The sequence below is a fragment of the Ambystoma mexicanum genome, chromosome 3q, assembly GCF_040938575.1.
Source record: "Ambystoma mexicanum isolate Mex_15411 chromosome 3q, UKY_AmexF1_1, whole genome shotgun sequence".
Classification (NCBI taxonomy): domain Eukaryota; kingdom Metazoa; phylum Chordata; class Amphibia; order Caudata; family Ambystomatidae; genus Ambystoma; species Ambystoma mexicanum.
The window spans coordinates 991,992,481-992,018,203 of record NC_090926.1 but is presented as its reverse complement, the minus strand read 5'-3'; the positions used below and the strand labels follow the sequence as shown (position 1 = coordinate 992,018,203).

At 43.1% G+C, this 25,723-nt stretch overlaps 1 protein-coding gene across 1 annotated transcript in view; it reads right to left on the bottom strand.

The window, feature by feature from the left end:
* FAAP100 (FA core complex associated protein 100) overlaps nucleotides 1-25,723 on the bottom strand; it is a 673,738-nt gene that overhangs the window by 469,662 nt on the left and 178,353 nt on the right. Inside the window, exons 3-4 of the mRNA XM_069655145.1 lie at nucleotides 22,182-22,300; nucleotides 2,239-3,170 (exon numbers count right to left, since the gene is read on the bottom strand). Of these exons, the coding sequence (XP_069511246.1) occupies nucleotides 2,239-3,170; nucleotides 22,182-22,300 (1,051 nt within the window). The remainder of the gene's footprint in view (nucleotides 1-2,238; nucleotides 3,171-22,181; nucleotides 22,301-25,723) is intronic.

Below are 25,723 nucleotides of genomic sequence, written 5' to 3'. Positions count from 1 at the left end.
TGCACCGCTACTTAATCTGGGAATAGTTTTTCAGAGACCGTACTGTATGTGAATTAACCAATGGAAATATTATTTATTGAGAGATTTCCAGATTTTACTTAATGCTCTAAGAGTTGAGATTGATATACATACATGGACTTCAGACTCTGGAGATCCTGTATTAATACCAAGCTGTAAACGGAGAAATATAAGACGTTCATATTCTATTCTTCAAACGTTGTTCCTTAATAATACAAAAGGTGATATTTCAACCTATCTATTTTTTCAAGGGATCAAACCCGAATATTGAAGAGCGGACAAGTTCTGTTAACATAATAGGGGCACTAGAGGAAAAATAAGGTAACATGGAACCACTTACTTTCTCCAGAATCTGTTTATGCCACTCCTCAATGAGCACCAACCTAATAAGCTACTTTTGTCTATTTCTTGTCCCTTATCATCCATCCCCTTCCCCAACCCTATTTTTGTCTGGTATTTTATTTTGCTTTTCCTTTCTATTTTCTTGAACCTCTCATTTTGTTTTGGATTTGCAACTATGTACATAAATGTGTATTTATTTTCCCATATAATTGGAAAAAATTATTGCTTTAAAATCAAATATGGCCTTGTTGATTTTTTATGCTGATAACTTTGGTGTCACAGGAGTAGTGCCACATGTCCGGGCGGGTGGGAGGTGTGTGGGGAGGCACTGGACTTCAAATACAAAATTATTTCTTCATGAAGGCAGAGTGACTTCAAAAATAAACTTTTTGAAGATCGATGGCTCCCCCCACTCCATGACATAGCCGCCAGGCTGGAGGCCTCCATGCCATGGAGTGGGGGGGGGTGTCTGGAGGCCTATTTGCATATGGTGTCCCCTTTTGTAATGGCTTGGCAGTTGAACGATGGTCTGGAGGGTTGCCCAGAACAATGCCAGAGGTAAAGATTAATTCAAAACATTCCAGCCATCACCCCTTGTTTTGCCGGGAGCTCTATGACTTCAAAAAGAGACTATTTATTTTTGCAATCATAGGCCCACCCCCCCCACCTCATGGCATGGAGGCCTCCAGCTCCTCTGCAATGACAGGAACAAGTTTCCTGCTGCAGGGAGCTGAAGGCCTTGGTCCCTGGACCAACGATTTCAAAAAGGTAAGAAAATGTATTTTTATTTAAAAGTGTGTGCATGTAAGTGTGTGTGTGTATGTATATAATGTAATGTGTGTGAATATAAACGTACAGGTGGCTGGGTGTGTGTGAGTGTATAGTGAATGGTGTCTGTGCTTTTGTTTGCCTGGATTCATTTTAGGTAATCTTCATTAATCCTAGTCCCACTCTTTCCTCGTCCCAGTACTTGTGCATGAGGCACTTTGTCTCTTAAACAAGTACTGGGACCAGGTAGAGGGACACGGAGGTAATGCCTGGCTTAGTTACCTGTTAACTTATTACTCCTAGTCCCACTCTCCATCATCCCAGTACTTACCTATGAGGCAAGGTACCGCATTCGTAAACTCTGGGACAAGGAAGAGGGACGTGTAGGTAATTCTGGGTATGGTAGTCTAGGTCGGCCCAGAGTGTGGCACGTCCCGTGAAACGTTGTCGAGCTGGGGTGAGGGGGACCTCAGCATGGCTCTCAGAGGGCCCCCTTCAGCATAGCTCATGGGGGAAGGGGGCAGCAGATTTTGTGTTACGCCATTGGCAGTGCATAAGAACACCCTGCTGCCAAATTTCCCAAAAACAATCATTTTTAAAAAGGGCCAACAAATACTTATTTAACAGATTCCATAATTATTTCCGATTTTTGGAAGTCTTTCTAAAGTGGCTAGAAAACTCAGTGACTTAAATGCTCTACTGCTGAGGACAGGGAACATTACGTCCTTAGAATTCTCAGAATCCGAAGGACATAGATGTCCACGTCTTTCTTGTGGTAGGAATTACTGCCACAGTTCAGTGATTAAGCGCGCGCTACTATAATCTGTTGCCATCCTGCCGGCCACAGGTTTAAATCCAAACACTAGTGCCTTAGTCCTTAACCCTTGCAAGGTTGATATATTATTGACAATAGTAACACCGTGTTTTAAATCGCAATGAAACAACTACAGTAAAAAGCATTATATAAGTTAAAATAAAGTTATCTTTGGACATTTAAAAACAAAACACAAACAAATGTAAACTGAAATAAGACCAATCAACTTCTAGGTAAATCAGCCTTTGCGATGAGCCAACAACAGCAAAGAAGAAAAGCACCCTATTACACTTTACCTCCTGCTGTCGTCGAGGATAGGGCCATTGCAGCAGCACCGCAGATATTCAAGTTCGCAGGCAACATAGTGCGCACACTCCTGCAGTCCTCCAGCTCAGGAGATTGCTGAAGGGTGAAGAGGTTACAGTGAGTACTGTAATAAAGGCTATCCTCACAACAGAAGCCACCGACAATAGATCCTCCTATGTGGTACTCCTTAAATACAAGGACCGGCGCCTCCTCTTTCACACCCGTTGATATCGTCAAACACTTTCCTCGATATCCTAAGACTACTACACAATTACAGCTTGAGCATCGAGAGGGCTCTTGAAGCCCATTGGCAGTGGCTCTAGCGTGGCGACTTAAAGCCCCAATGTAAACAACCGGCTGTTCCAAATGGTAGAGGATCTTCTGGAGCAATGGACAAGAACCTTTACCTTCACGGGTCCCACTTTTCATACTATGAACTGTCACAGTCTTCAGCGGAACACAACACAAGCGCCCATCTGGTAAACCACCAAGTATCATGGGAGAATGGAGCATGGCGGCATCGACTCCAAACAGGAGGCTGAAGAGGGAGGACTCCACAGTGAAGCCTATACTGTGATGGAGTTCTTCATTAGGTGATTTTGCTCCATGAGGTGCAATGCAACATAAGAAAGGTATAAAGTGCACACCCTCTGGTGTTACATCAGCTTCTGGTTTGGAGAAAGTAGAAATGTCCATTTCACCAATTGCTCGATATTTTGCATCTTCTTGATGCAGCGGAGCCCTCTGAAACTTTTGAATCCGCCATCTGCTTGCTTCCTTGGACACAGTAACCAGGATGCCATTTACCACTGTGAAAGTGACAATGGTGGAGTCCAGCAAAACACACTCTTCTGAACCCACTGTGAAGATTGCCGGAGAACAGCTTGCGTCGTTTCTGTTGGGATCAGTTTCCTTCAGTGACCTTTCAATAAATAAGAACATGCATTCAGCCACATAGCAAAAACAGAATTCCTCAGGCAAAGCAGTAATGCGGCCAAAACTATCCAATTAATAAAACATCTATGTTCCTAGGCTCTGATCATCATTTGATGTTAATTCAAACACAATTCATGTAGTCTTTTAAGACTGGGTATCATTTTAAAAAAACAGCACAGATAATTGCAACCAAAATCGTTTTAAGGCAAAAATGTACAAAAATTGCATGTTACTTACCATAATAATACCTTTTTTTAATTTTTTTTATTATTTGAATTTAATCAATTTAGATTTTTACAAAAACTTTTTGGGTCTAGAAGAGAGAAAAGTGACATTTCTGTGTATTTGTAAGTTTCTCGTAGATGTACTTTTTCAAAGGTTCTCTTTTATGTCGTTTGCAAAGTCTTCTCCAGAGCGATGATTATAAGTTTGGTAGTTGCTATTAACCATCTTGTTGGGCTCCTGTAATGAGGCGGTTCCACCAGATGTTTTCGTCAACGACGTAAGATATTTTGTACACAGGACCGAGGAAGGCCTTTCTTTCTTGGTCAATAGCAGGACAAACCATCAAAAGATGTTTAATAGATTCTGTGGCTTGAGGGTCTCTGCAGAGTCTACAGAATTTTTCCTTAGATGCGGACTGAATTGCCAAGACTTCCTGAGTTGGTAAAAGATTTAGGCAGGCTTTTAGCAGAGTTCTCATGAGGAATTTGCTCGGGTATTTGATACAGTATTCCATCGGTTGCTTCAGTTTATTGACGACTGGCGGCAAGTGAGTTAATATTTTGTTCGAGACAGGATTGTCATTAGTTTTTATCCAATCAAGCCACTCCATTTTTGCTTTTATTCTCATGGGATTCTGGATTAGTTCTTCTTCTGAGCAAGGGAGGCACAGCTCACTGCTCGTGTACTTTGTAGATTCCACCGGACACAGAAACAAGTCCCCTTCTCTTGGGGTTCAGCAGGAACAGAACTCAGGCTTCATGACTTGGGGTTTCACAGAATATACTCAGAATAGCTCTAGCACAGATCACCAGTGGAGGCGAACAGCAGCTTCAAACCAACATCCACAACCTCAGCCTCCCGCACTCATGCTGGGATTACAGGCGCGCGCCACCACGCCCAGCAATAATACCTTTACTCCGTGTCCACACTGCCTTCTCCTTCATACTTGTTGCATATCATTCATGCATTGCATGGCCAGTCAGCCTTGCAAGGGATGTACTGGAGCATGGCTCCACAGCATTATTCCAGTTTCATTTACAGCTAATGGTGAAGGTGTATTTATGAGGGGATGGTGAGAGGGCAGTATGGGCAGGAGGGGACTATGGACAAGAAATACAGGAGTAACTAGATGTACTTACTCCTACGACCCATTGCTGTTCCTCCATGCTAATGGGAGATTATGAAGCAGGTTACAAGGAGAGAGGATCTACTGTTCATCATTGTGGATTGAATACCCAAACCAAGCATCAGCCTTGGCAATAGAGTCCAGTAACCAAGGTGTTTAGATGGTGTGCAGGTAGATCAGGTAGACTGGTTGCAAATGGAATCAGACGCTACCCAAGGCATGACTAAGCATGCATGATTATCATTTGGAGGAGGGTAAACACACTACTAATAAAACTGAAGGAATATAGAAAATTATCAAACGAAAATTGGAGGGCTTTCCTATGAGGATCAATGCAATCATATGTGACAAAAAACCTACTGGGTGACCCAACATCTTAGGGAGGATGCAGGTGGAACTTGAGAACCCTGCAAACATCTAAATTGTGCAAAATCCTTTCCCCAACCGAGTAGAGGTTCAGAAAAATCTACAGGAAAAGACAGATTTTTGCAAAGTCCTGATGGAACACTATGAAGGGCTCTACCAAACGTAATACCCGGAACTCCTCACAGGATGAGCAGAAGCACCTGCCACCAAAGATGTGGTTTTCTGAAAAAGCAACTTTCAAATTCACTGAACTCATGGCAATCCTCCGCTTCCAAACCAGCACAGCCTACCCATTCCCAAGTGGGATTTGAAACTTAAACAAGGGGAAAGAAATGGGCACAGATGTTGAAGCCCATATTTAAAAGTGGGTTCGGCAAAGAAATACACCTCCTGCTTCAAACTGTTGTAAGAAACAACAACAGCAACACAAAACAAACCTAATGTTGCATGGTAGAACGTCCCATAATCTAATTGGAAGGTGCTGGAAAAATGAAAACTAGAGCACTGGGCAGACGAAGGTATAGAATACGAACTTCAGATGTAGACGCAACATTTCCAAGGGTTAATAGAGCTTAAAAAGATCAGACAAACAGGATGGAGACACAGAACGGACACATACAATTTAGTATATATAACATGAAAATTAAAGCAAGCAACAAGCAATACGTAGCCAATGTAGATAGAAAGGTTAGGTGGTGTAGCAGGTGCATGTTGGTCAGGTGGTCTGAGTCATGGAAGTCTGCTTGGCCAAAGGCCTCAGGTTGTTCAATCTCTTGCTCAATCTGTTTGCATGTCCACTCCCAACAGGTTTTCTGCAGTTACTTAGTCACGTCTAAAAACTTGGAATCCAATTCCCAATGAGCATATTCTCAGTTTCTTTCTCAAAGGGTTCTTTATAATTGCTCCACTCGGCCACGTCCGCAGAGGGATTTGTAAATGGAAACTTCAACTCCAACAATGCTCCAATATATAATCCTTAAGCACAGAGGCTATAACATCTATCAGAATAGCACCTTGAGACCTAGCACCATGATCTAGCCATGTTAGTGCAAAACCGAAAATGGCATTTTATGGGAGATGCACGCATTACAGGTGGGGTACTCATAGATACCCTAACTCGTGTAGGCAGCCCGCGCATCAATTAGAAGTCCTTGGTGCAGAGAACATTTGTCAGCCAACACCCAGCAGAGAGGGAGCCAACAACAAGCTAGTGGGGAACATCCGCTTGCTGCACAAATTACTGTACACACAGGGAGCTCTCCCCACTTCCCAATCACATTTAAGCAGCCACAACACAGATTTCACAAGTCCATACCTACTAGCAGGGGAGGGACACTAGCACACAGAGGAGCCAGCGGCGGATCTCTCTGCTCCCACCAACTCCAAAATAGGTGCATGATATTTTGAGCCCTCAATCATGGTTACAGAATTCATCACCGAATTTAACAAACGTTCCAAAAACATTCACATATCCAGAGGGTTGAGGCGGGGCTGTGTGTTGGCCCTCTAGCCTTAATTTCCCCGTGAGTAGGCTCCCTTAAACTAGCTTGGCTGGCCTATGCAGATGATTTCATTCTCTTGAGCTCTCGACAAATTTGCCTTCAACAGCTCATCAACTCCTTTTGCACATTTATCAAAGATAGTGACTTCAAAATAAGCCCCTCTAAGAGTAATATTTTGAGATTTGCTAAATCAAGAAGACAGCCTGACTTTTCATGATTTGTTGACAACATTAAATTGTATTTATTTGGGTTTCCCTCTTACTACTCGGCCAAATAAATCTCATATAGTCACCTTTTGCAGAAGAAAGCTATTATTTCAACTGTGCAAATAGCAGATTTTCTCCAATACCGCTCATAAAATTTGATATAACTAACGTGGTTCCTAAACGCATCTATGGTTCAGAGATCATGCAGCAATGGGTGATCGATCAGCCGAATTCTCTGGAAGTCCTCATATGGAGGAGAACATTCCAAATTGTGTTACGGAATTGGAAGTCACCAGTGACACACTCTTGCACAACCCCATTGTGTAAGCAGCATTAGTATGTAAAGACTGGATCAATACATGTTCTTTGATTTTAAAGCGTCGATTACATTCACATGTAGCAGTGGAGCACAAAACTGGCGGTACATTGTCTGCATATTTGATCAAATTTACAAATGCATATGGGCAAGCTCATTTTATGAGGTTTAGATTTAACTTGTAACCCTCAAAAGAAATCTTGTTCCAGCCCGGGAGCCCACGTTTTTGTTTTTGCTGCCCAGGACATGAGAGAAGACTGTAGATTTCCGTATGGAAATCTGAGTTTAAAAAATGTTCCAATGCTTGTTTTGAAAGTTATGCAATCTGTGTGTGCGCCTGCCTAAGCTTTTGTATGTGTGCATGTGTGTGTGCACATGCACAACATCTTAAGTTTTGCATGTGTTCAGCAACTGATGGGGAGCACATGAAATGCATCATAAGTGTTTAACAGTGGGAAAAGTGCCATATATTGTGAGCACATCATCATAAAACAATGTTACTGTGGCACGATTGGTAATTATTGGGGGTGCAGCATCATGAGAGAGTTTTATATGGTAATGCTGGCATTTTTGGGGCAAAGCATAATTAAAGGGTTTTTCAGTGAACGCTAGCATATACTTATGTGGCAGAATCATGAGTGTGTTATCGAGGTCCCACCCACTTACTCCCGGCCGTTTCACTACATTTGGGCAAACTGATGTTTTGCCACATTTTTCACAGCTTTTTTTCTGTTAGGTGTGGGTCGGTTATGGTACTTTTTGTTTTGATATTCAGGCTAATGGTGAGGTGTGGAAGGAGTGGTCGGAGTCAAGGGAGGAGTTCTGACGGGGCATGCCCCGAAAAAAAGCACAGCAAAAAATGTGGCAAAAGGAACAAGATGATCAGATGTCTCTGATCTGTTTTACAGTGGCAATGGCGGCTCGCAAATACAGTGGGTGTAAAATTGAAAGCATTTTAAAGTGTCAATCCTGCCATTTATTGCCAGCACAGTATAATAAAAGCAGTTTACAGTGGCAATGCTGGCATATATTGTGGATTTTAAAGCATGGATTACATTCACATGTAGCAGTGGAGCACATACTGGGAGTACAGTGTCTGCATATTTGATCAAATTTACAAATGCAGATGGGCAAGCTCATCTTATCAGGTTTAGATTTAAACTTGGTGCCCACAAAATAAATCTTATGTATATGTAATACAGTATCGAAGGAGCCGTCTGTGTCTGCATTGCAATTCCCCACTGGAAGTTGAGAGAACTAAAACGATTTGTACACTATGTGGAGCATATTGAGACGGATGCATTTTGGTATAGACTACAACTTGAAAACATATTTATGTTGTATTTGCAGTAATTAGATTCATAGGACAATCGCAATTGATCAATCTTTATGACATTTTTCTCTTTCTTTACATTGTTTCTCTTGATTAACATGTTTTAGTTTTAATGGATTTAAATCTGATTTTATCTTGGCGATTGTGAAGGTTTTAATTGCAAGATGATTGTCTTATTTAATTTAATTACCCTTTTATCATCTTTTTTCGTTCTCTCTTTCTATTTCAGTGTGAAAGGTTTATTCTAAACCAAATATACAACAAAAAAAGTTTTAAAAAACAAGTCCCTTCCCATTTTTCTCCCTCACCTACACTTTTTTAAAAAAAACGTTCTAGGCTTTCATTCAATTCCTCTGATCTGTGGGTTTTCTCTTTCACTCCACATTTTGCTGGGCTCCTGTTTTTTTCTTTTGCTTCATCTCCTTTCACTTTCTAAGTTTTCTCTTCCATTCCACCTTTCTCCATTTTCTCAGGTCTTACAGGTTTCCTTCCTCCTCACTCCTCTGGTTGTCACCTCCGTAACTACACAGTCCATACCCCCTTCTCCATCACTTCTAGTTCTCCAACATTTCACCCAGTGGACAAGCAAGGAAGGCAGGGTTGCACACCCCTTGGCCTCTCCTCCACATCCATCTACACCTCCCCTGCTCTCCGCTTAGCTAAGACACTTCCAATGAAAAAACTAAATATTTATAGGAGTTGTAGGTAAGAGGAGCACCGCAGGAACACACTAGCTGCAACGTACAAGTTGCTAGGCAATCCAGTTCAGGTCAGGCCCAGGAACCCACGTTTGTGTGCTTGCTGCCCAGGACATGAGAGAAGACTGTAGATTTCCGTATGGAAAGATGAGTTTTAAAAAAGTTTGAATGCTTGTTTTGAAAGTTATGCAATCTGTGTGTGCGCCTGCCTAAGCTTATGTATGTGGTTGTGCACATGCGCAACATCTTAGGTTTTGCATGTGTTCAGCAACTGATGGGGAGCACATGAATTGTATCTTAAGTGTTTAATGGTGGGAAAAGTGACATATATTGTGAGCACATCATAAAACAATGTTACTGGGGCACGATTGGTAACTATTGGGGGTGCAGCATCATGAGAGGGTTTTATATGGTAATGCTGGCATATATTGTTGGCAAAGCATCATTAAAGGGTTTTTCAGTGAATGCTAGCATATACGCATGTGGCAGAATCACGAGTGTGTTATCGAGGTCCCACCAACTTACTCTCGGCCGTTTCACTACATTTGGGCAAACTGATGTTTTGCCACATTTTTCACAGCTTTTTTTCTGTTAGGTGTGGGTGGGTTATGGTACTTTTTGTTTTGATATTCAGGATAATGGGGTGGAAGGGAAGGAGTGGTCGGGGTCATGGGAGGAGTCCTAAGGAGGCATGCCCCCCACAAAAGCACAGAAAAAAATGTGGCAAAAGGAACCAGATTATCAGATGTCTCTGATCTGTTTTACAGTGGCAATGTTGGCTCGCAAATACAGTGGGTGAAAAATTGAAAGCATTTTAAAGTGTCAGTCCTGCCATTTATTGTCGGCACAGCATAATAAACGCATTTTACAGTGGCAATGCTGGCATATATTGTGGATGCAATATAAAAAACACACTTTATTGTGTAATGGTTGCATCTACTGGGGACACAGTCATCATGAAAGTGTAGTAAAATTATCCAATGTGCTGTTGGTGACCGGACATCCATTTCAACTCTTTTACAAAATAAAATCTCAAGGAGAACCCCACTAATCTTACCCCATTAATTACTTGGGGCGAAGTTTGGTTTTGCCTGCTAATTCATGGAAAATATTAAAGATCCTCCACTAAAAATGTTCACCAGCCATCAATGGCCTTGAATCATGTTGATCACACCCCTGAGGAGAAACTACCAAACCCAGCACCCCAAGCTGTTGTGGCCACTGTTTATCATGTACCAACACCCCTTTGCAGCATCCTTGGAGCTTGTCTTCATACAGGGTGTAACAATGATGGACCGCCAGTACCTCAAGGTAAGTTCTCGGGTTCTTTATTGTCCATGTCCTGAACACCTCCACAAGACACAGGGATGGTAGGGGACACAAGATGACACGGGAAACACCGGGCTCACCCCCACACCCATATTCTCAGCTCACAGCTTCACTCTCCTCTCCAACCGTCACCAGCAGAACACCTCCACACAAACATTCCACTACAGATGACCTCACATTCAAAGCTAATCTGTAGGCCAGATTACTACACAGGGTTTGGAATTAACAGTTTCTCCGTGAGGGCTAGAATGTTAAGGTGTTCTGTCTGAGATCACTCAGTAGCGGGGATTCCATATTGTTCCGAATACAGATAATGCTGCCATTTTGAATTTGTTTCCTGTGTAGTTCTGCTGTCTTGACGCTTCCCTTCCGGAGGCAAGACTTCCCATGAAGTCCGCACTGGCTGCATCAGGTACTCAGCAGAGCAGCTGGTGTGTTAAACCTTTATATGTAGGTCTGGGAGTTTAAACTGCGTCCCCTGTGTTGTGCTGTATTGTATTGTATTGTGTTTTGTGTGCGTGTACTCGCATAGATTTTGATTGAAGTGTTGGCTGCAAAGAATTCATTACAGCATGCTCTTTTACAATGGCTTAGGAGGGTTTGCATTTTCCATACGACCCTCATTGCAAATGCATGATTGTGCGAGCCCTTACTCGCAAAGTGCTTTCGTACATACCATCTCTTTCCCCCTGTTCTCGGGCCCTGTATGTTCTCACTTTCGTTTTGATGCTATCATCTCCCCCTGCTGCTCGGCATTGCATTGTTGGCTGCCCCTTCTTAGCAACATTGTTTCACCCCTTCTGTGTTCAGGGCCCAGAACTTCCCCACGCCCACGTTTCTGGATCCACGCAATTCGTTCCAGCTTGTATGACTTTACATGCATTTTACCTATCTTCCAATTCCTTTTCTGTTGCACTCTCACATGTTCTTCTTCCAGTGTTCCAGTGTGGTCAATGAGTTGCAAGAACCGTATCAGTGTTTTTGGATTTGTATTGTTTTACTGAGGTAAAAACAATCGCAGCGGAATTTACCGTTCTCTATTTCATTGCAAAACTGTTTTTACTGCAGTACAGTAAAAAAATCTGGTCCCCCCCAAATCACCTGTAGACCCACAGCCCCCCCTCCCCCTAGTTACTTTTATCCATCCGCCACCGCCTCATCTGTACCCTGCAGAGTCAGTTACATCCCTCTAACGCAGTTTGCAGCTGACACTGCAGGGTCCCTGTTTAATTTTTCTTCATTTTTTTTGGGTCTCCCGCTTCCAATGTCGAGGAAGCGGGGGACACCACTGAAGCCGAAAATACAGAAAAGAAGAGCGAGGGACACACCCACACCTCTGCTCCTCATGTTTGGTATTTTCGGCTTAGAACAAATGGTACTTGCCGAATTCAGCTATCATTCCAGAATTGTTTTCTAACACTTTGGGTGAAACAGTGTTTTTTTACCAGCGCCACCCTTCTGTTGAATTGTTTTCATTTTGCAATCATTGTTTAGGGTAGTCTTCTGAGCGTTTTCCTTACTTATTGACTTCTGCAAATCTTATTTCAAAAAGATCATGGTGGTACATTCCATCCATTGTATTTCTGTTAAGAGTGTCTCACAATAGTATCAGAGACTAATCAGTGTGGCCTATTTGGCGATGTTGACTTCATTGCATTGTTGGTAGAGGAAGGACTCTCAAATCGACCTGGTTGAGATCTTGTAAACTAATGAAAAGTTGTCTGAGATTTGCAAATTTAAAGCATCTGTTAGGATCAAAGGAAGGGAGCAGCAAGATTTAACAGGAAGGAGGGCACAGAAACAGTGAATGTTTGGTCTAGATGGAACTGAGAAAGGACTTTGCAGCTGAAAGCATCACCACTTAATCAAGGTGTTTATTAAACCTAGCACCATTCTAAGATACGGCTAAAAATGACCTGATGGAGCAACATAGGACTACTATCAATTCCGGGTTACAACTGCCTTTAAAAAGACAACACAAGCAAGAAAGCTTGCTTGGCAATGCATTATGGTAGCTTGTGTTAGTTTGCAGCGTTCCAGCCCCATGGGTTAGCCACTTCCTTGATGTAGTTGTGTGTCCTTGCCAGTGGACTGTTTGCCCTTTTTGGCTCCTCTCCCACCCGAATCCAGGTTCTTTGCACATCTTTCTCGTGTTGTATGCACATGCCCTTCACACTCGCTCTTACCTTGCTGCTCACATCCCAGCCTCTAATGGCTCGGCTCCTGCTACGTGTCTTCCTGTTCCTGGCAGTACTTGTGCTTACACACTCTGAAGTCGTTGCGCGTCCTAACAGTCGATGACCGCCCTTGAAGCTTGTCCCTTCCAACCTTTGGTCCTATCATTAGGAATTCTTCTCATGTAAAACAGGTTTTCCCTGGTGGTCCAGATTTGTTTCTGTCACTGAAGACCCTGACTACTATGAGGGATGGGAAAGAGCTGGTGGGTGTGAACAGGGCAACGGGGCCTCAAGCCCTCTCCCAGATAAGGGAAGCTGCTACATGGTTGAATACACACAGGAACAAGGTTGGAGAGACCACTGATAGTAATCTCTATTTCTGAGTCCTGTGATGAGCCAGTTCCTACCTACCCTTGTTTTGTTTCACTTTCTTTCCTGGGCAGTGGCCCCAGGGTGTAGCATTCCACTTCAGGCTCCAGGGGGAGGGAAGGGTTTGGCATCTAGAACTTTATAAATATGGCTGGGAACACAACAGCATCAACATAGGTTCACCGTTTAGCATGTACTATATCCAGCGCATAAATGCAAAGCATTTAAACCGATTAATCCACGTTTTTTCCAAGATGTGTTTCCCCAAAAGCAGTACATATATTCTTACAACTGTAGAAAGATCTGTCCTATTTGGCAAGGGATATTTTCTTAGATTTGCAACATCTCACAATGTTCTATTATTTATGTGACAAGGAATACATTCTCTGAAGAACCAATGAAAAATGCAAAAACCTTTCCAATCTGTTGAAACGCAGATTTGTATTACGCTTAGCCTAACTATGGTGCAGATAGGTAAAGAATGGCTTTCCTCAAAGGCCCCTTCTACTAGTAGTTTGATTGACAAGTTGAGAAAGATATGTCAAAGTGAGTTGTTGACATTGCAAGCTCAACAGCTCCTGTGAGAATGGGCATATGGACATACTTAATGATCTTAATATACTGAATAATTAATTTTCTTTACTTTTGTGTGTATTCCGTCAAGACAGCCACTTGCTGCTGCCATTTGAATTTGATACTTAGATGATCCTACTATATTGACTTTTCCTATATTATTGATTTCTGTTATTTACCCTTTTTACCTTTCTTTCCATTTTTCTTTCTTCCATTCATGGTCTGTTGGTGACGGTCAAAGTGTCCCAGATTTGTCTTCCTGGTCCTATAATTAGTTCTAAACACTACGCATTTCTCTCTTGGAAGAAAACCCTATAAATTACGTGGCACAAAAATGGTAACTAAGAAAATAAAAAATGCGATAGATGAAGAAATTCTTACGAGACTTGGCAAAAGGTCTAAGGACTGAAAAGATGCAAGGTTGGTTGAATTTGTGTTTTTATAACAAAAACGTTCAGCCTTACAAATGAACGCGTGTTGGAAAATTTAAGAACGAGCAAGACACAGTTGAGGTAGTTTCCAGTTGGATTTAAATGCTTTAATTTGGTACTGTAAACCCAGTGAAGAAAGTGTTGTGGCCTGCAATGTGACAACTAAATCCATATAAAGCAGAACTAAAAGGCAGTAGTGAAGATGTGGTGGAAGCAATAGTAGCAGAAGTGATCTGACATACATCACACTAAGCCATACTATGAGAAATGCATACAGAAGACGCAAGGGGATTGCAAACGATGAGAAATAACTAAAATAAAAAAGGTGATCGGCAAAGGAATTCACAAAGTAGATGATGATAACAGCAATGTGAGTGTTGAGGATCATATATCAAATCAAGCACCAGCTCCCCATCATGTGTTGGGGAGGGTTCAGTCTGATATCGGGACCGTAAAAGCAGAAAAAAGAAAATGAGGGCCCATGAATCCGTAGATAGAGATTCAAATCAATAAGAAAATCAACAAAAAAGGAGTAGCAAACAAGAGACAAAGTATAGTATGAGATTCAATTATTCACATGAAACAGTAATGGGATAGGAGAGGAATAGTTAACCAGAATAGTAAGAGGCAAAAGGCATTGAAATGATAATAGTGAAACTCGAAGATGATACTAATGTAGGAGATTTTGGTGGGGCAGCCAACTATTGTGGTTGACATGTCATACCAACCCCTTCATCTTTACCCCGTAATTTTGAGATAAGCAAGATGACCACAGGAAAAAGATAAAAAATGATCCTAGGGCATGGCGACGCATAAAAGTCCTTCTGAAGAGATTAAAAACCAAACCAAACCAAAACCAGAGCAAGCAGTATGCTTTATAGCCACCAGAAACTTGCAATGCCTCTCACTGGAGGGCCAAATGTCAAGTCCTCCAAAACCATGTGGTTTAAAACACTAATTGATGGGAGGAGAGCCAACTCTACCGTCTAAGAGAGGTAGACAGACAGACTCGGAAGGCGGCTGGTAAGATGATGAAACAGGTGGACAAGGTCCGACAACCAACAGCCTTTGGGCCATTCTGAGCCACCAGAATACAAATTCACTTACTTACCCGGTCCATTGGTCTCCAGCATTGTACAGTAAGTTTATGTACTTCCGTTATACAGTGCAAACCTAGCTATTAAGCAACAGAGCACTGTAAAAGGAATTGTGGAAATACAGGGAAAAGATGAGGAGAACCAGGAGGGGGAGGGCCACTGGAGTAATAGGTGATATTTGGGGCAGTCAATGTGTAACAAGGCCTTTCTTGAAGAGTAGGGCCCTCAGTGGAGCAGTGGTGGTGCCAATCTGATGCGTGTTGCAGAGTTAAATGTATAGCCGGAGAAGATCCATTGTCTGGTTCCTATCGTCTTGCATCTCTAAGATTATAGTCTGTTGATGCTGTGGCTTCAGGTGCTGTAGAAGCCTGCTGCGGTAATGCGGTTTATAACAAGGCAGATTGGAACCTTTGTCAATGACTTTCATTTGATGCAGGAGATTGTGAAGGTGATACAGCTTGGAGGATCTCTGAGTTTTGTGGTGATATGGTAGTATTCCTTCAGTTCTGTGATCAGATGGGCTCCGGCTTATTGGACAGCATTCAGAATGGCCAGCAAGGTGGCCGGGAGGTGAGGGGAATGTTGCCCTTGTGCAAGTAGAAAAGGACCTAGCCAGCATTTCTGTAGCATTTATTTGTTATGTGCGTTTTGCAGTGAAGGCCGCTGTGAATGTAATTTAATTTGTCATTTGTATAGCGCCTTTATCCCATTGGTATGGCCTTAAAGCGATGTAGGTGAACGGCTTTAGGCAAATGAAGTCGAGGGTATGGGAAATTTGTCAGAAGTTTAGAGTGCGTGTGTGCATGATGAAGCTGAGGGACCCATTGCTGTATATGAGCTTCGGTATAGACATGCCTTGAATACTGCCCTGTCATTAGAATGATGGGAATCAGGCTATATAATAGCAATAAAGAGAAAGTCAAATTAAGTAGCCTATCCACCACATTCTGGGTCATTTCCACTCCAGGCAATGAGGCAGCTTTCCCTCCTTTGGTAATTTTAGATCTTTAACAAAACGTCTACTGTAGACACTGTCCATCCAACCCTGCCTCTACAGGAAGGAAGGTGAATCGCATATAAATAAACCATGAAAGATACCAACACTGTTAATGTTAAAGGATATTTGTACCGCGCACTATCACCACCGGAGTGGTCCCCTAGCCCTCTGGCGGCTCTGAAAGAGGGAGGGGGTGAGTTAGTGGGAATAAGCTGGAAAAGTGCAAGAGAGCAGTGATGTGCTGTTGGCAGCTTCAGCCCGGTGGGTGCATCGGCTGGGCCTGTGGTCTTTTACGGTCGTTAGTCATTGTGTGCTGTTGTGCAAGTCAATGTGCGGTTTGTTTTGTTGTTGCAGTGTAGTGAAGTTTGTGCGGATTGCTGCATTTTATGCTTCTGGTTATGTTTGGTTAGAGTTTGAAAGGTGGAGGCAGAAGGATGAAATTGTTAGTGGATTGAAGAATAACTGAAGAATAACAGTTACAGTTAAGTAACTACTTTCATTGGATCTGTCATAGATTTACGCAACTTTAATAGATTTCAAAGCAGTACACCATAGTGAGGGCAGGTGCAAGAGAAGGACAGAAAGGACACAGTATGTCTTCAAAAGAACTAGTTGTTTCAACTCCATTTGCTGGTATCCAGTGATTTTATCGCAGCAAAAAATACTGCGGCAAAAAATACAGAAAATGTAGATTTGGTACTATATATGTGGTGGGTGGTTGATATATGATATGATATATGGCATTTGTATCGCGCCTATACACAAGTGTTTCAAGGCGCGACGAGGCAAGGAAAAGGGCAACTCGAAGGAGGACAGAGACAACGATCTTACTAGCCCCAGTGACATTGAGATCACGCAAGTGTAAGTGAGAGGGGAGGGGAAAAGTGCCAGGGGAAAAGGGCGGTGCTGTACATGGGATCAAACCAAAGTGCAGGTGGCAGGTGCAAGGGTAAGTGCAGACAGCAGGTGTCCAAAAGTGCAGGTAGGGGGACTGTAGGGTTACAGATACAGACCCAAGTTCAAGGGTAGGGACCTGGGCTCGAAATGAGAGGGTAGCCTGGTGACCAATGCAGTATCAGACAGGAAATCAGCAGGGGAGAGGAAGAGAGAAGGCAGAAGCAAAGAGGAAGGTCCTGAGGTGCTTCTAGTACCGGAGTAGGTTCTCCTCGAGTTTCATAGAGGCATGGAGGCTGTTCCAGAGGATGGCCCCAGCCAAAGAAAGAGATCTACCATCAATTCATTGCTTGGAGAAGCGACTAACCCTGAGGGAGTTGGAGGAGCGAAGAATTCAAGTAGGAAGGTATTTACGAAGAGGTATTGAGGACCCAGGCCCCAGATGGCCTTGTGAACAATGCAGAGTGTCTTAGACGTAATCCTTACAGCCACTGGGAGCCAATGCAGATATTTCAGTGCTGGAGAGATACGATCCCTGGGCTTGAGTCCAAGGACAAGTCTTGCAGTCCTGTTCTGGATGAACTAGAGAGGGCAGAGAGTAGAAGCAGGCAGATTTAGAAAGAGGCTGTTGCAGTAGTCCAGCCTAGAGAACCAGAGCTCTAAAGATGGTGAGCTTCTGGGGAAGGAGAGGAAAGGAAAAATACCTCTGAGGAGGTGCAGTTGGTAGTTTGACTTCTTATAGATGTCAGAGATGTGAGGATAAAGGGACAGTGTGAAGTCGAAGATGACCCTGAGGTTCTTAGCCTCACAGGTGGAAGCAGGAAGAGGGCCAAGGGAGGCCGACCAGAGAGCGACAGGAAAGGAGAGTATAGGTGTGCCGATGAGGAGAATCTCCATTTTACCGGCATTAAGGCAGAGATCGTTGGCGGCACACCACTCCTGGATAGCAGTCAGCCAGACCAAGATGAGAGAAAGAGAAGAGGTGGCAGAGGGGAGCCTGAAAATGAGCTGAGTGTCATCAGAATAGCACTGAAAGTTGGAACAGAGCGCGGCAACGCAGTGGGGGAGAGGTGCCAGGTATTGGTTGAACAGCCAGTGAGAGAGGTTAGACCCCCTGGGGAACACCACAGGTAGAGAGTGAGATGGATGAAAGGAAGGTGCCAAGTCAGACCGGGGAGGCTTGATCATAGAGGAACGAGGTCAGCCAGGCTAGGGCCTGATCGGCGATACCCAGGTCACCACGGAGCCGATTGAGCAGGATGGCATGGTTGACCGTGTCAAAGGCAGAGGAGAGATCGAGTAAGATGACGACAGAAGGGATATTAGAATCACGGTTAGAGAGCAGGTCTTCACAGAAGTTCAGGAGAGCAGTTTCTGTGCTTCTGGCTGCTCTGAAGCCAGACCGATGGTCATGGAGACAACCAACAGATTCAGTGTGAAGATTAAGCTGGGAGATGGCCAGCTTTTCCAGGTGTTTCCCCAGGAAAGGAGTGATGGAGATCGGGTGGTAGTTAGACAGGCAGGAGGGGTCGGCTGAGGGTTTCTTGAGAAGAGGGTAGTCATTTATTTAATGGGGGTTTCGGCGGGTCTAGCCCGCATACATAATGCGTGCATGTAAAAAAAGAAATCAGTATTTTTTCGGTATATTTTGCCACAGTATTTTGGCCACGGTAAAAATCACATAGAACCCATTTGCCCCACCACGGACACTGCCCGTGCATCTGTGTGTCAAGGCAGTAATCGTTGGCGAAGATATGGTCCTCCTCCAGGATGCTGGATATCGGCATTGTGAGACAGGTATGGTATCAAGAGAGATGACGCAGACAACAAAAATATAGTTCAACCAAACTTTATTAATGATCAGGATGGTGTAACGCATAACTAACCCTAACTTATGCTATGGTGGGATTTCCTTGCCTAAAGAAATCTAAATGATGTCTATGTCAGTAAGTCCAAAAGCAAAAGTCTGTGTGTCAAAACCTATGCTTGTCTTCATAACTACAACAAAACTAAAAAAATACTCTCAACCAAAAAGTGTTCCAAAACAAATGTTCAAAAAGTGGAAATATAAGTTCCTCTAAAGTTCTCTGATTCAAGTTCAACACAGTTCTAATATAACTTCCTTTCAGCAGGGACTGAACAACCTCTGAAGTTACCTCTTTAGATCCACAAATGCCACAGGTCACATCAGAGGGTTCCACCTTCCCCTGATTCAAATGCAACAAACGTTCATACACAACACTGTAGTCTTGGGACTCCCACAGTTCAAAGGTTCTCCAATTTAACTCTCATGGTTCCCTTCCCCAAAAGTCATTTCCAGCAGTTAATGTGTTACCAAGTGTTCATAGGTTTATACGCTCACAAGAGAGATCATAGGGTCCACTTGACCCCTCCTTTGATTAGCTTCACCAGTGGTACACAACTTAGTTGCTTGTCCAATCTATGTGTAGCTTCTAATCTAGGTGTAGTCGTCAGACCACACGGTCCACCCATCACAGATCACACAACCATAAGTTTCCCATTGCTGATATTCAATGGATCACAATTTCAAGTCTTTCACTTCACTCTGTTGATGTCTTTTTGACAATGAAGAAGTTCTACAATTTCTGTTGTGCGAGTTCATGCAGCCACTCTTGCCAATGTCAGCAATATATATAAGTGTTCACTGTATGGGCTCAACAGTCCCTCTCATCTCCTGGAGAGCGTGGAGAGAGGAATGGTCAACAGTATCAAAGTGACAAAAGGGTACAAAAGGATGAGTATAGAACAGAGTTTGCAATGGTGAGCATTAGAGAGAAAGTTAGAGAGAACATTCTTATTGCATCCAAAGTCCGTGCACCAGTAGATTATCGAGTTGATCCGGACAGAAAGGAGTCAGTAAGGATGAGTAATGCAGTTGCGGATCCTAGCAGGTTAGACATGTGTTGAGGTTTTTGGGTATCAAACACCAGCGAAGGCCAGACTGAAAGGCTGGTCTTACAATACCTTCACCCTCCCACTGATCTGCTTAAGGCATTCTTTTACCATTTAGGTGGTCTTGCAGGGATCTAATGTGCAGTCATCAGTGGGCACTAGTGCTATGTAAAAGGATGCCCTCCAGAGTAGGAACTTGTAAAGTTCTGCTAAACAGCTGGACATACAGGAAAATATCAGCACCATGGATGAGAGAGGACTGTGTGTGTCCGTTAGATGGCATGAGCAGAAGAATCCAGAGTTTCTTCCAGGAAATGGGCTTGTTGAGATCGTTATAGCACTAGCTTGTTTCGGTTTACTGAGAGACCAGTAATTAGCAGGTATCTGGGGATTTGAAAGTGTCACTATGTCCACCCTTCACTGGGTGCTCTGAGCAACCAGTCCTATAGATAGAGTCAGATGCTGACACCTTTCCTAAGAAGATGTTCTGCTACTTGGGCCAGAACCTTTGTGAAAATTAATGATTTTACATTGAATGGATGCAGCTTGAACAGATACTGTTGGTCATTCACGCTGTCTATGGTTTGGGCAGATGGGTATTATGTAAGTAAGTGTCTTCCAAATCATTTATGGTGCAACACCTTCCACTTGAAAGCATGGGACTACACTTTGCAACACTGACCTCCAGGACAAATGCTTTTTGATGTATTTGTTCAGTTGACAGAGGTAAAAGATGCACCTATATTGTACATTCTTTTCTGCAGTAAGAAGCAAGCGTGAGTTAACTGCCGAGTCCATTAGGTGCTAAGGAACTTTCTCTATTGCTCTGTGTGCAGGAGGGCTTTAGTTCCGAAGGAACGAGTGCTTTCCACTTCTTGGAACAGGTTGTCCATGTGGTGGCATTCATGAATTCTAACTTTTGCCCCCTGACAACAAACTGAGGCACGCACTTGCTTAATGTAATTCCTTGTCATTCATTAAGACAGTAACTCTCCCGCCGACCGTGGTTTTGCAGACGAGGATTTGTAAGGATCTAGATGTGTCTGGCGGACTGGGTCTGCTCTGCCAAAATGTCCTTTTGCTTCCACCAACAGAGTCATTTGAAGACTGGTCCTGCTGCCAACTCGGTTACAAATTGCATGGAAGAGGAGTACTGGTTTGATTACGGAAAGGAGCCCTGGGAGGCACTACTGCCTCTTTATCATGAACCCCTGGAGTAAAAAGAAAAAGAAAGGGGTTCCAAGCCACGTCCTTTGCTGTGTCCATGCCGAGCTTCAACTCTTTCAATGTGTTGTCTACTTGTTTTCCAAACAAGCTGTTGCCATCAAAAGGCATATCAAGGACTTTGGATTGAACATCAGGGTGAATATCCCTCACCCATTTGAGACCAACATAAGATGTTCTCCTCATCAGTCAATCTTTGAAGTCTACCCAAGCAAATACTTTACTGGTTATGTTTAATACAGCAATAAAACTATAAGAGCTTGGCTCCGTCCTCTGACTCCTTTTATACAAAGGAATAATGGTTGCTACTTGCCATGCTTTGGGGATGTTGCTTTTATTTTTTCATGGTAGGGGGGAACGAGTTACACTGTTTTGCTGCAAAGGTTGGGATGTTACCAGAAATGATCATTGCAACTATGGACCCTTTCTTCCGGGCGTGGTCAAAATGGCATTATTATCTGATGTAAGATGTGAAAGAGCTACATTGATTTTTCCTTTGATGCATGTATTCTGTGGAGGGAGAGGTAGGTTACACTGTAGGGAAAAGAGCCCTATTTGTATCAGATGACCCAGGGCTCCAGGCAACATTCTGAAGTACAACTCTTTTACACCATATATTTTTTAAATTTGGGTAGAATGCTTTTTAGGGAATAAATCCCATTCCGGATGGGAATATTTTGCTGAGGCATTATTTAACTCTAAAACATATTGATTTGTATTCGATACTACTTTGCAAATTAAAAGATGCATTTCTTGTTGCACTTCTCTGCTGGTACTCGGATAGGAACATAAAAGGGGAGCTGCGTGGATGGAAATAGTTGGCAGACTCTTATGTGTACATTACCTATTTTGTGTTGTGGGTGTTTCTACTCCCAATTATATTTTGTTGGGGGAGTATTTTCCTTTTGAAAGACAAAAGAAGTGCGTCTTTAAAAAGTATTTCTGTAATCAGCCTGTGGGTAGGAAATTATTCTAAGCTTCTGATTCTTGGAATGATCACCTAATGGAGAATAAGACTCAAATTCATCACAGGCTGAAGTTATTGAAACTACTTCAAAAGTGCTTGTTTATTTGTTGTATAAAAATGATAGGTTGGGTCGGCCATGCTGGAGCTCATACCTCTAACCTACAAGGTTACACATAGATGGCGGCAGCAGGCCGACACTTTACCAGGCATTAGACGCATGTATGGTAACCTTGTAACAAAGTGTTTTCACTCACCTCTCATGTAACGCGTCAGAGACACAGTAGATTCCATTCTCTGCACACAAAGCATAAAGCTTCCCTTCAAGGGAGACCAGCTCTATGTGCCAAATCCTACCAGGAAATTCGTAGATACCCTAGGGAAAACAAAACGTGTTCACCATCAGTAATGACAATGTGGCATCACAATATATTGAAATTAAAATGATAATCAAAAATGGTCACCTCACCAAGTAATTGACTCAGGCATCACACCATTATGAAGAAATAATGCTCCTCAAAGCACACAACTAAAATATTTGAAACAATTATTTTTTATATCTTTTCCAAAAGAATTCCATAACATCACAATACAAAAATATTGTAGAAATCTTCAAGTCGCATTAAAAAAATAGACAAGAAAAGTCAGTAATATATAAAGTTAAAATGCTAAATGATTAAAGAATATTTCAAAGATAACTATCTGCATGGTTTTCTTTGTTTGCTCACACCAAATCTATATTATAGCTGTTGTTTCTCTTTATACAGGTCAATGGTTTCCATGGCCCAAACTTCATTTCATCAGAACCCACATTATACAGAAATGATGTATTGCTAATTTGTATAGTGCCAACTGAGAGACACAATTTATCATCCAAGATTTAAATAAAATTAAATTGCCTCTATGACTAACTAGACTAAGCATGTTCACATTAAGAACAGGAAAAAAGAACCAGAATCTTAAATATCTACTGTACTCAATGGAACCAAAGCTAGACTGACATTTTTTCAAATGTATTAGTGAAGTAGGTGCAATGCATTGACTCTCAAACAAAACTGCAAATAAAATGTATTCAACACAGATGTGCATACACATACAATATATGTGACCCAGTTGTCAATACAAAAATATGAATCTGTTAAAGAAAGTAAAGAAAGTGGGTTAGTGCAGCAATACATTAACTATAATTCTACAGGATCATCGCATATGATTAAGTGTCAAAGGAGGTCCTCTCCTTTCCTTGCTTCTTCAGCTGCAAAGCAGAGTTGAGCTGTGAGGTGGGAGCCCTGTGGGGGCTACCATGACCAGTCGTACTTTGCAGTTGAGACTTTTTTGGTCATGTTCTCAGTACTAGCGCCAATTTGGAGTTTTGACACGAGGACCGCGTGTGACATGGGAAAATGGGCTTTAAATCCGTCCACCTTATACGATTTAGGGCTGTACCTAAATCGGAAACCCCTTCAAACATTACACATTTTACATGCTTTTTCTCGCACTATTTTATTTTCCCTTGCACGCTCAGTAACCATGGTGTTTACCTACCTATAGGACCCTTTTCAGCTGAACTCCCTCAAGTCTGCTTGCTGGCCGTAATACAAAGCACTACACAGGACATGATGTGTTACGATAACGGACCATTCCAACATGGTTTCAAATCTTTCTGCTGGATGCGCTTTGTTTGTACTAAGGTTGCAGTCAATACGACTAAGAAATCAAAACAAAAGGTCTATAACCTTCGTAATAGAAAGCCTTAGCCAGAAAAATGATCTCAAGGCCGTGTACGGGTGCGTACTACCACAAACCAGGCTGAGGAAACAGCAGGAGGACCAGTGAACCCTGGCCTGAATGAAAAAGGGAAGATGACTGAATATTTTGAGCAGGCAAACAAGGAGGTTAGCAACCCACAGTAACTGGTGTCTGACAATAAGAAGTCTTTGAGCAATGTATTCACTCACACCACTGATGATGATAATTAATGCTGCTCGATACAAAATGACGCAGCAGGATTAAGCCCACAATCTATGGTGCCTAGTGGGGTTCCTGGTAGTGAACCATAAATGATCAATCCAGGGCTTTAAACCAGATGCCTAATCTCTTTTGTAGTGAACCAGAGGGCGAAACACCGTCCACTGCACAAACAAGGGGAGATGATGTACATCATGAAGCAGTTCATTTTGCTTTAAAACTCATATTAATGCAGACCTCCAAAATACAAGATGTAGTCATGCGTCACTCGAACATGCTTCAGAACATGCTTCAGAACCTGGAAAAAACAATTCACACTCTAGTGAATGATAAAGAATATGTGATGGAAGACGGACGGCAGGAAAGAGCTAGAGCTTGTGAGCTAGATGAGCCTGATTTAATACATCCAGCACCACGGGATGGTGGTTCGAATGAACATGGCCTGGAATCCACAAAATTGCATAGAAATGTTCCGGAGGAGGATGGGGGTGTATCAGGAAATTCAGCAAATAGTCTTTTCGTGACAAGGAAGGAAAGACGTAAGCTCAAGAGAGCTTGGAAACGAAATAAGGAGATACAAGATAATTCACTTATCATGCTGGAGGCTACTCTTCCAGAGCGCTTCCAACTATCTCTGCCTCAATGCCAGTAAGCCCACTGTCCTCATCCTCCGTGACGTTTCCTCTGCTTTTGACATGGTCAATCATGCCACCCTGATAAATAGACCCCGTGAGAACCTGGGCATCACGGATCAGGCTCTAGTGTGGCTGAGCTCCTTCCTCCTGGACCGCCCCACCCAAGTCCAACTTGGGTCCTTCCTCTACATCACCGCTCTCTCTCCACATGTGGTGTCCCCCAGGGCTTTATCCTCACACCCTCGCTCTTCAATGGCTACCTGGCCCCTTTGGCCCACCTGACCTCCACCTTCTCCTCCAAATTTCATGTTACGCAGATGACACCCAACTCTCTTTCAGGCATTCCCTCAGCCTCCTCTCTTTCCTCACTCATTCCCAACTGTCCATACACGAATCAGGAATGGTGCACTTCCAACGATCTCTGCCTCAATGCCATTAAGACTGAGATCCTTCTCATTGGGACCCCTGCACCAGCTTACCCTCTCTCACTCTGGCCACCCTCCTTGGGCCCTCTACCCTCGCCTTCCTGTGATGCAAAAACCTTGGTGTCAACTTCAAATCCACTCTCTCCTTCTCCCCTTACATCACGCACCTTGCCAAGAAGGCCCACTTCCAACTGCACCTCCTCAGAGGTAGTATACCTTTTATCACCTTCCCCTAGAAGCTCACTGTCTCCAGAGCTTTGGTTCTCTCCAGGCTGCACTACTGCAACAGCCTTTTTCTCAATCTGCCTAAGTCTACTCTTCGCCCCTTGCAAAAAATCCAGAACAGGACTGCAAGACTTATCCTTGGCCTCAGCCCAGTGACTGCATCTCTCCAGTCCTGAAATCTCTCCACTGGCTCCCATGGCTGTAAGGATCAAGTTCAAGACCCGATGCATCGTCCGCAAGGCTTTGTGAGGCCTGCGTGCTCACTATAACCAACTCTCTCAGCCTAAATACCTTCCTTCTAGAGACCTTCACTCAGCAGCCTCTAACTCTCCGACTACCTGACGATTCTCCAAGCAGAGAGTGGGGGTTGGACCTCTCTCCTCTACAGATGACTCCCTCTGGAATAGCCTCCCTACCCCTTTCACACTTGAACTGGTCCACCTGACGCTCAATAAGCTGATCAAGACCTTCCTTTTTTCCTCTCCCTTTACTCTCTCGCTTTCTTGATAACCTACCTGTCTGCTGCCCTGACTGGTTACTTGATATCCT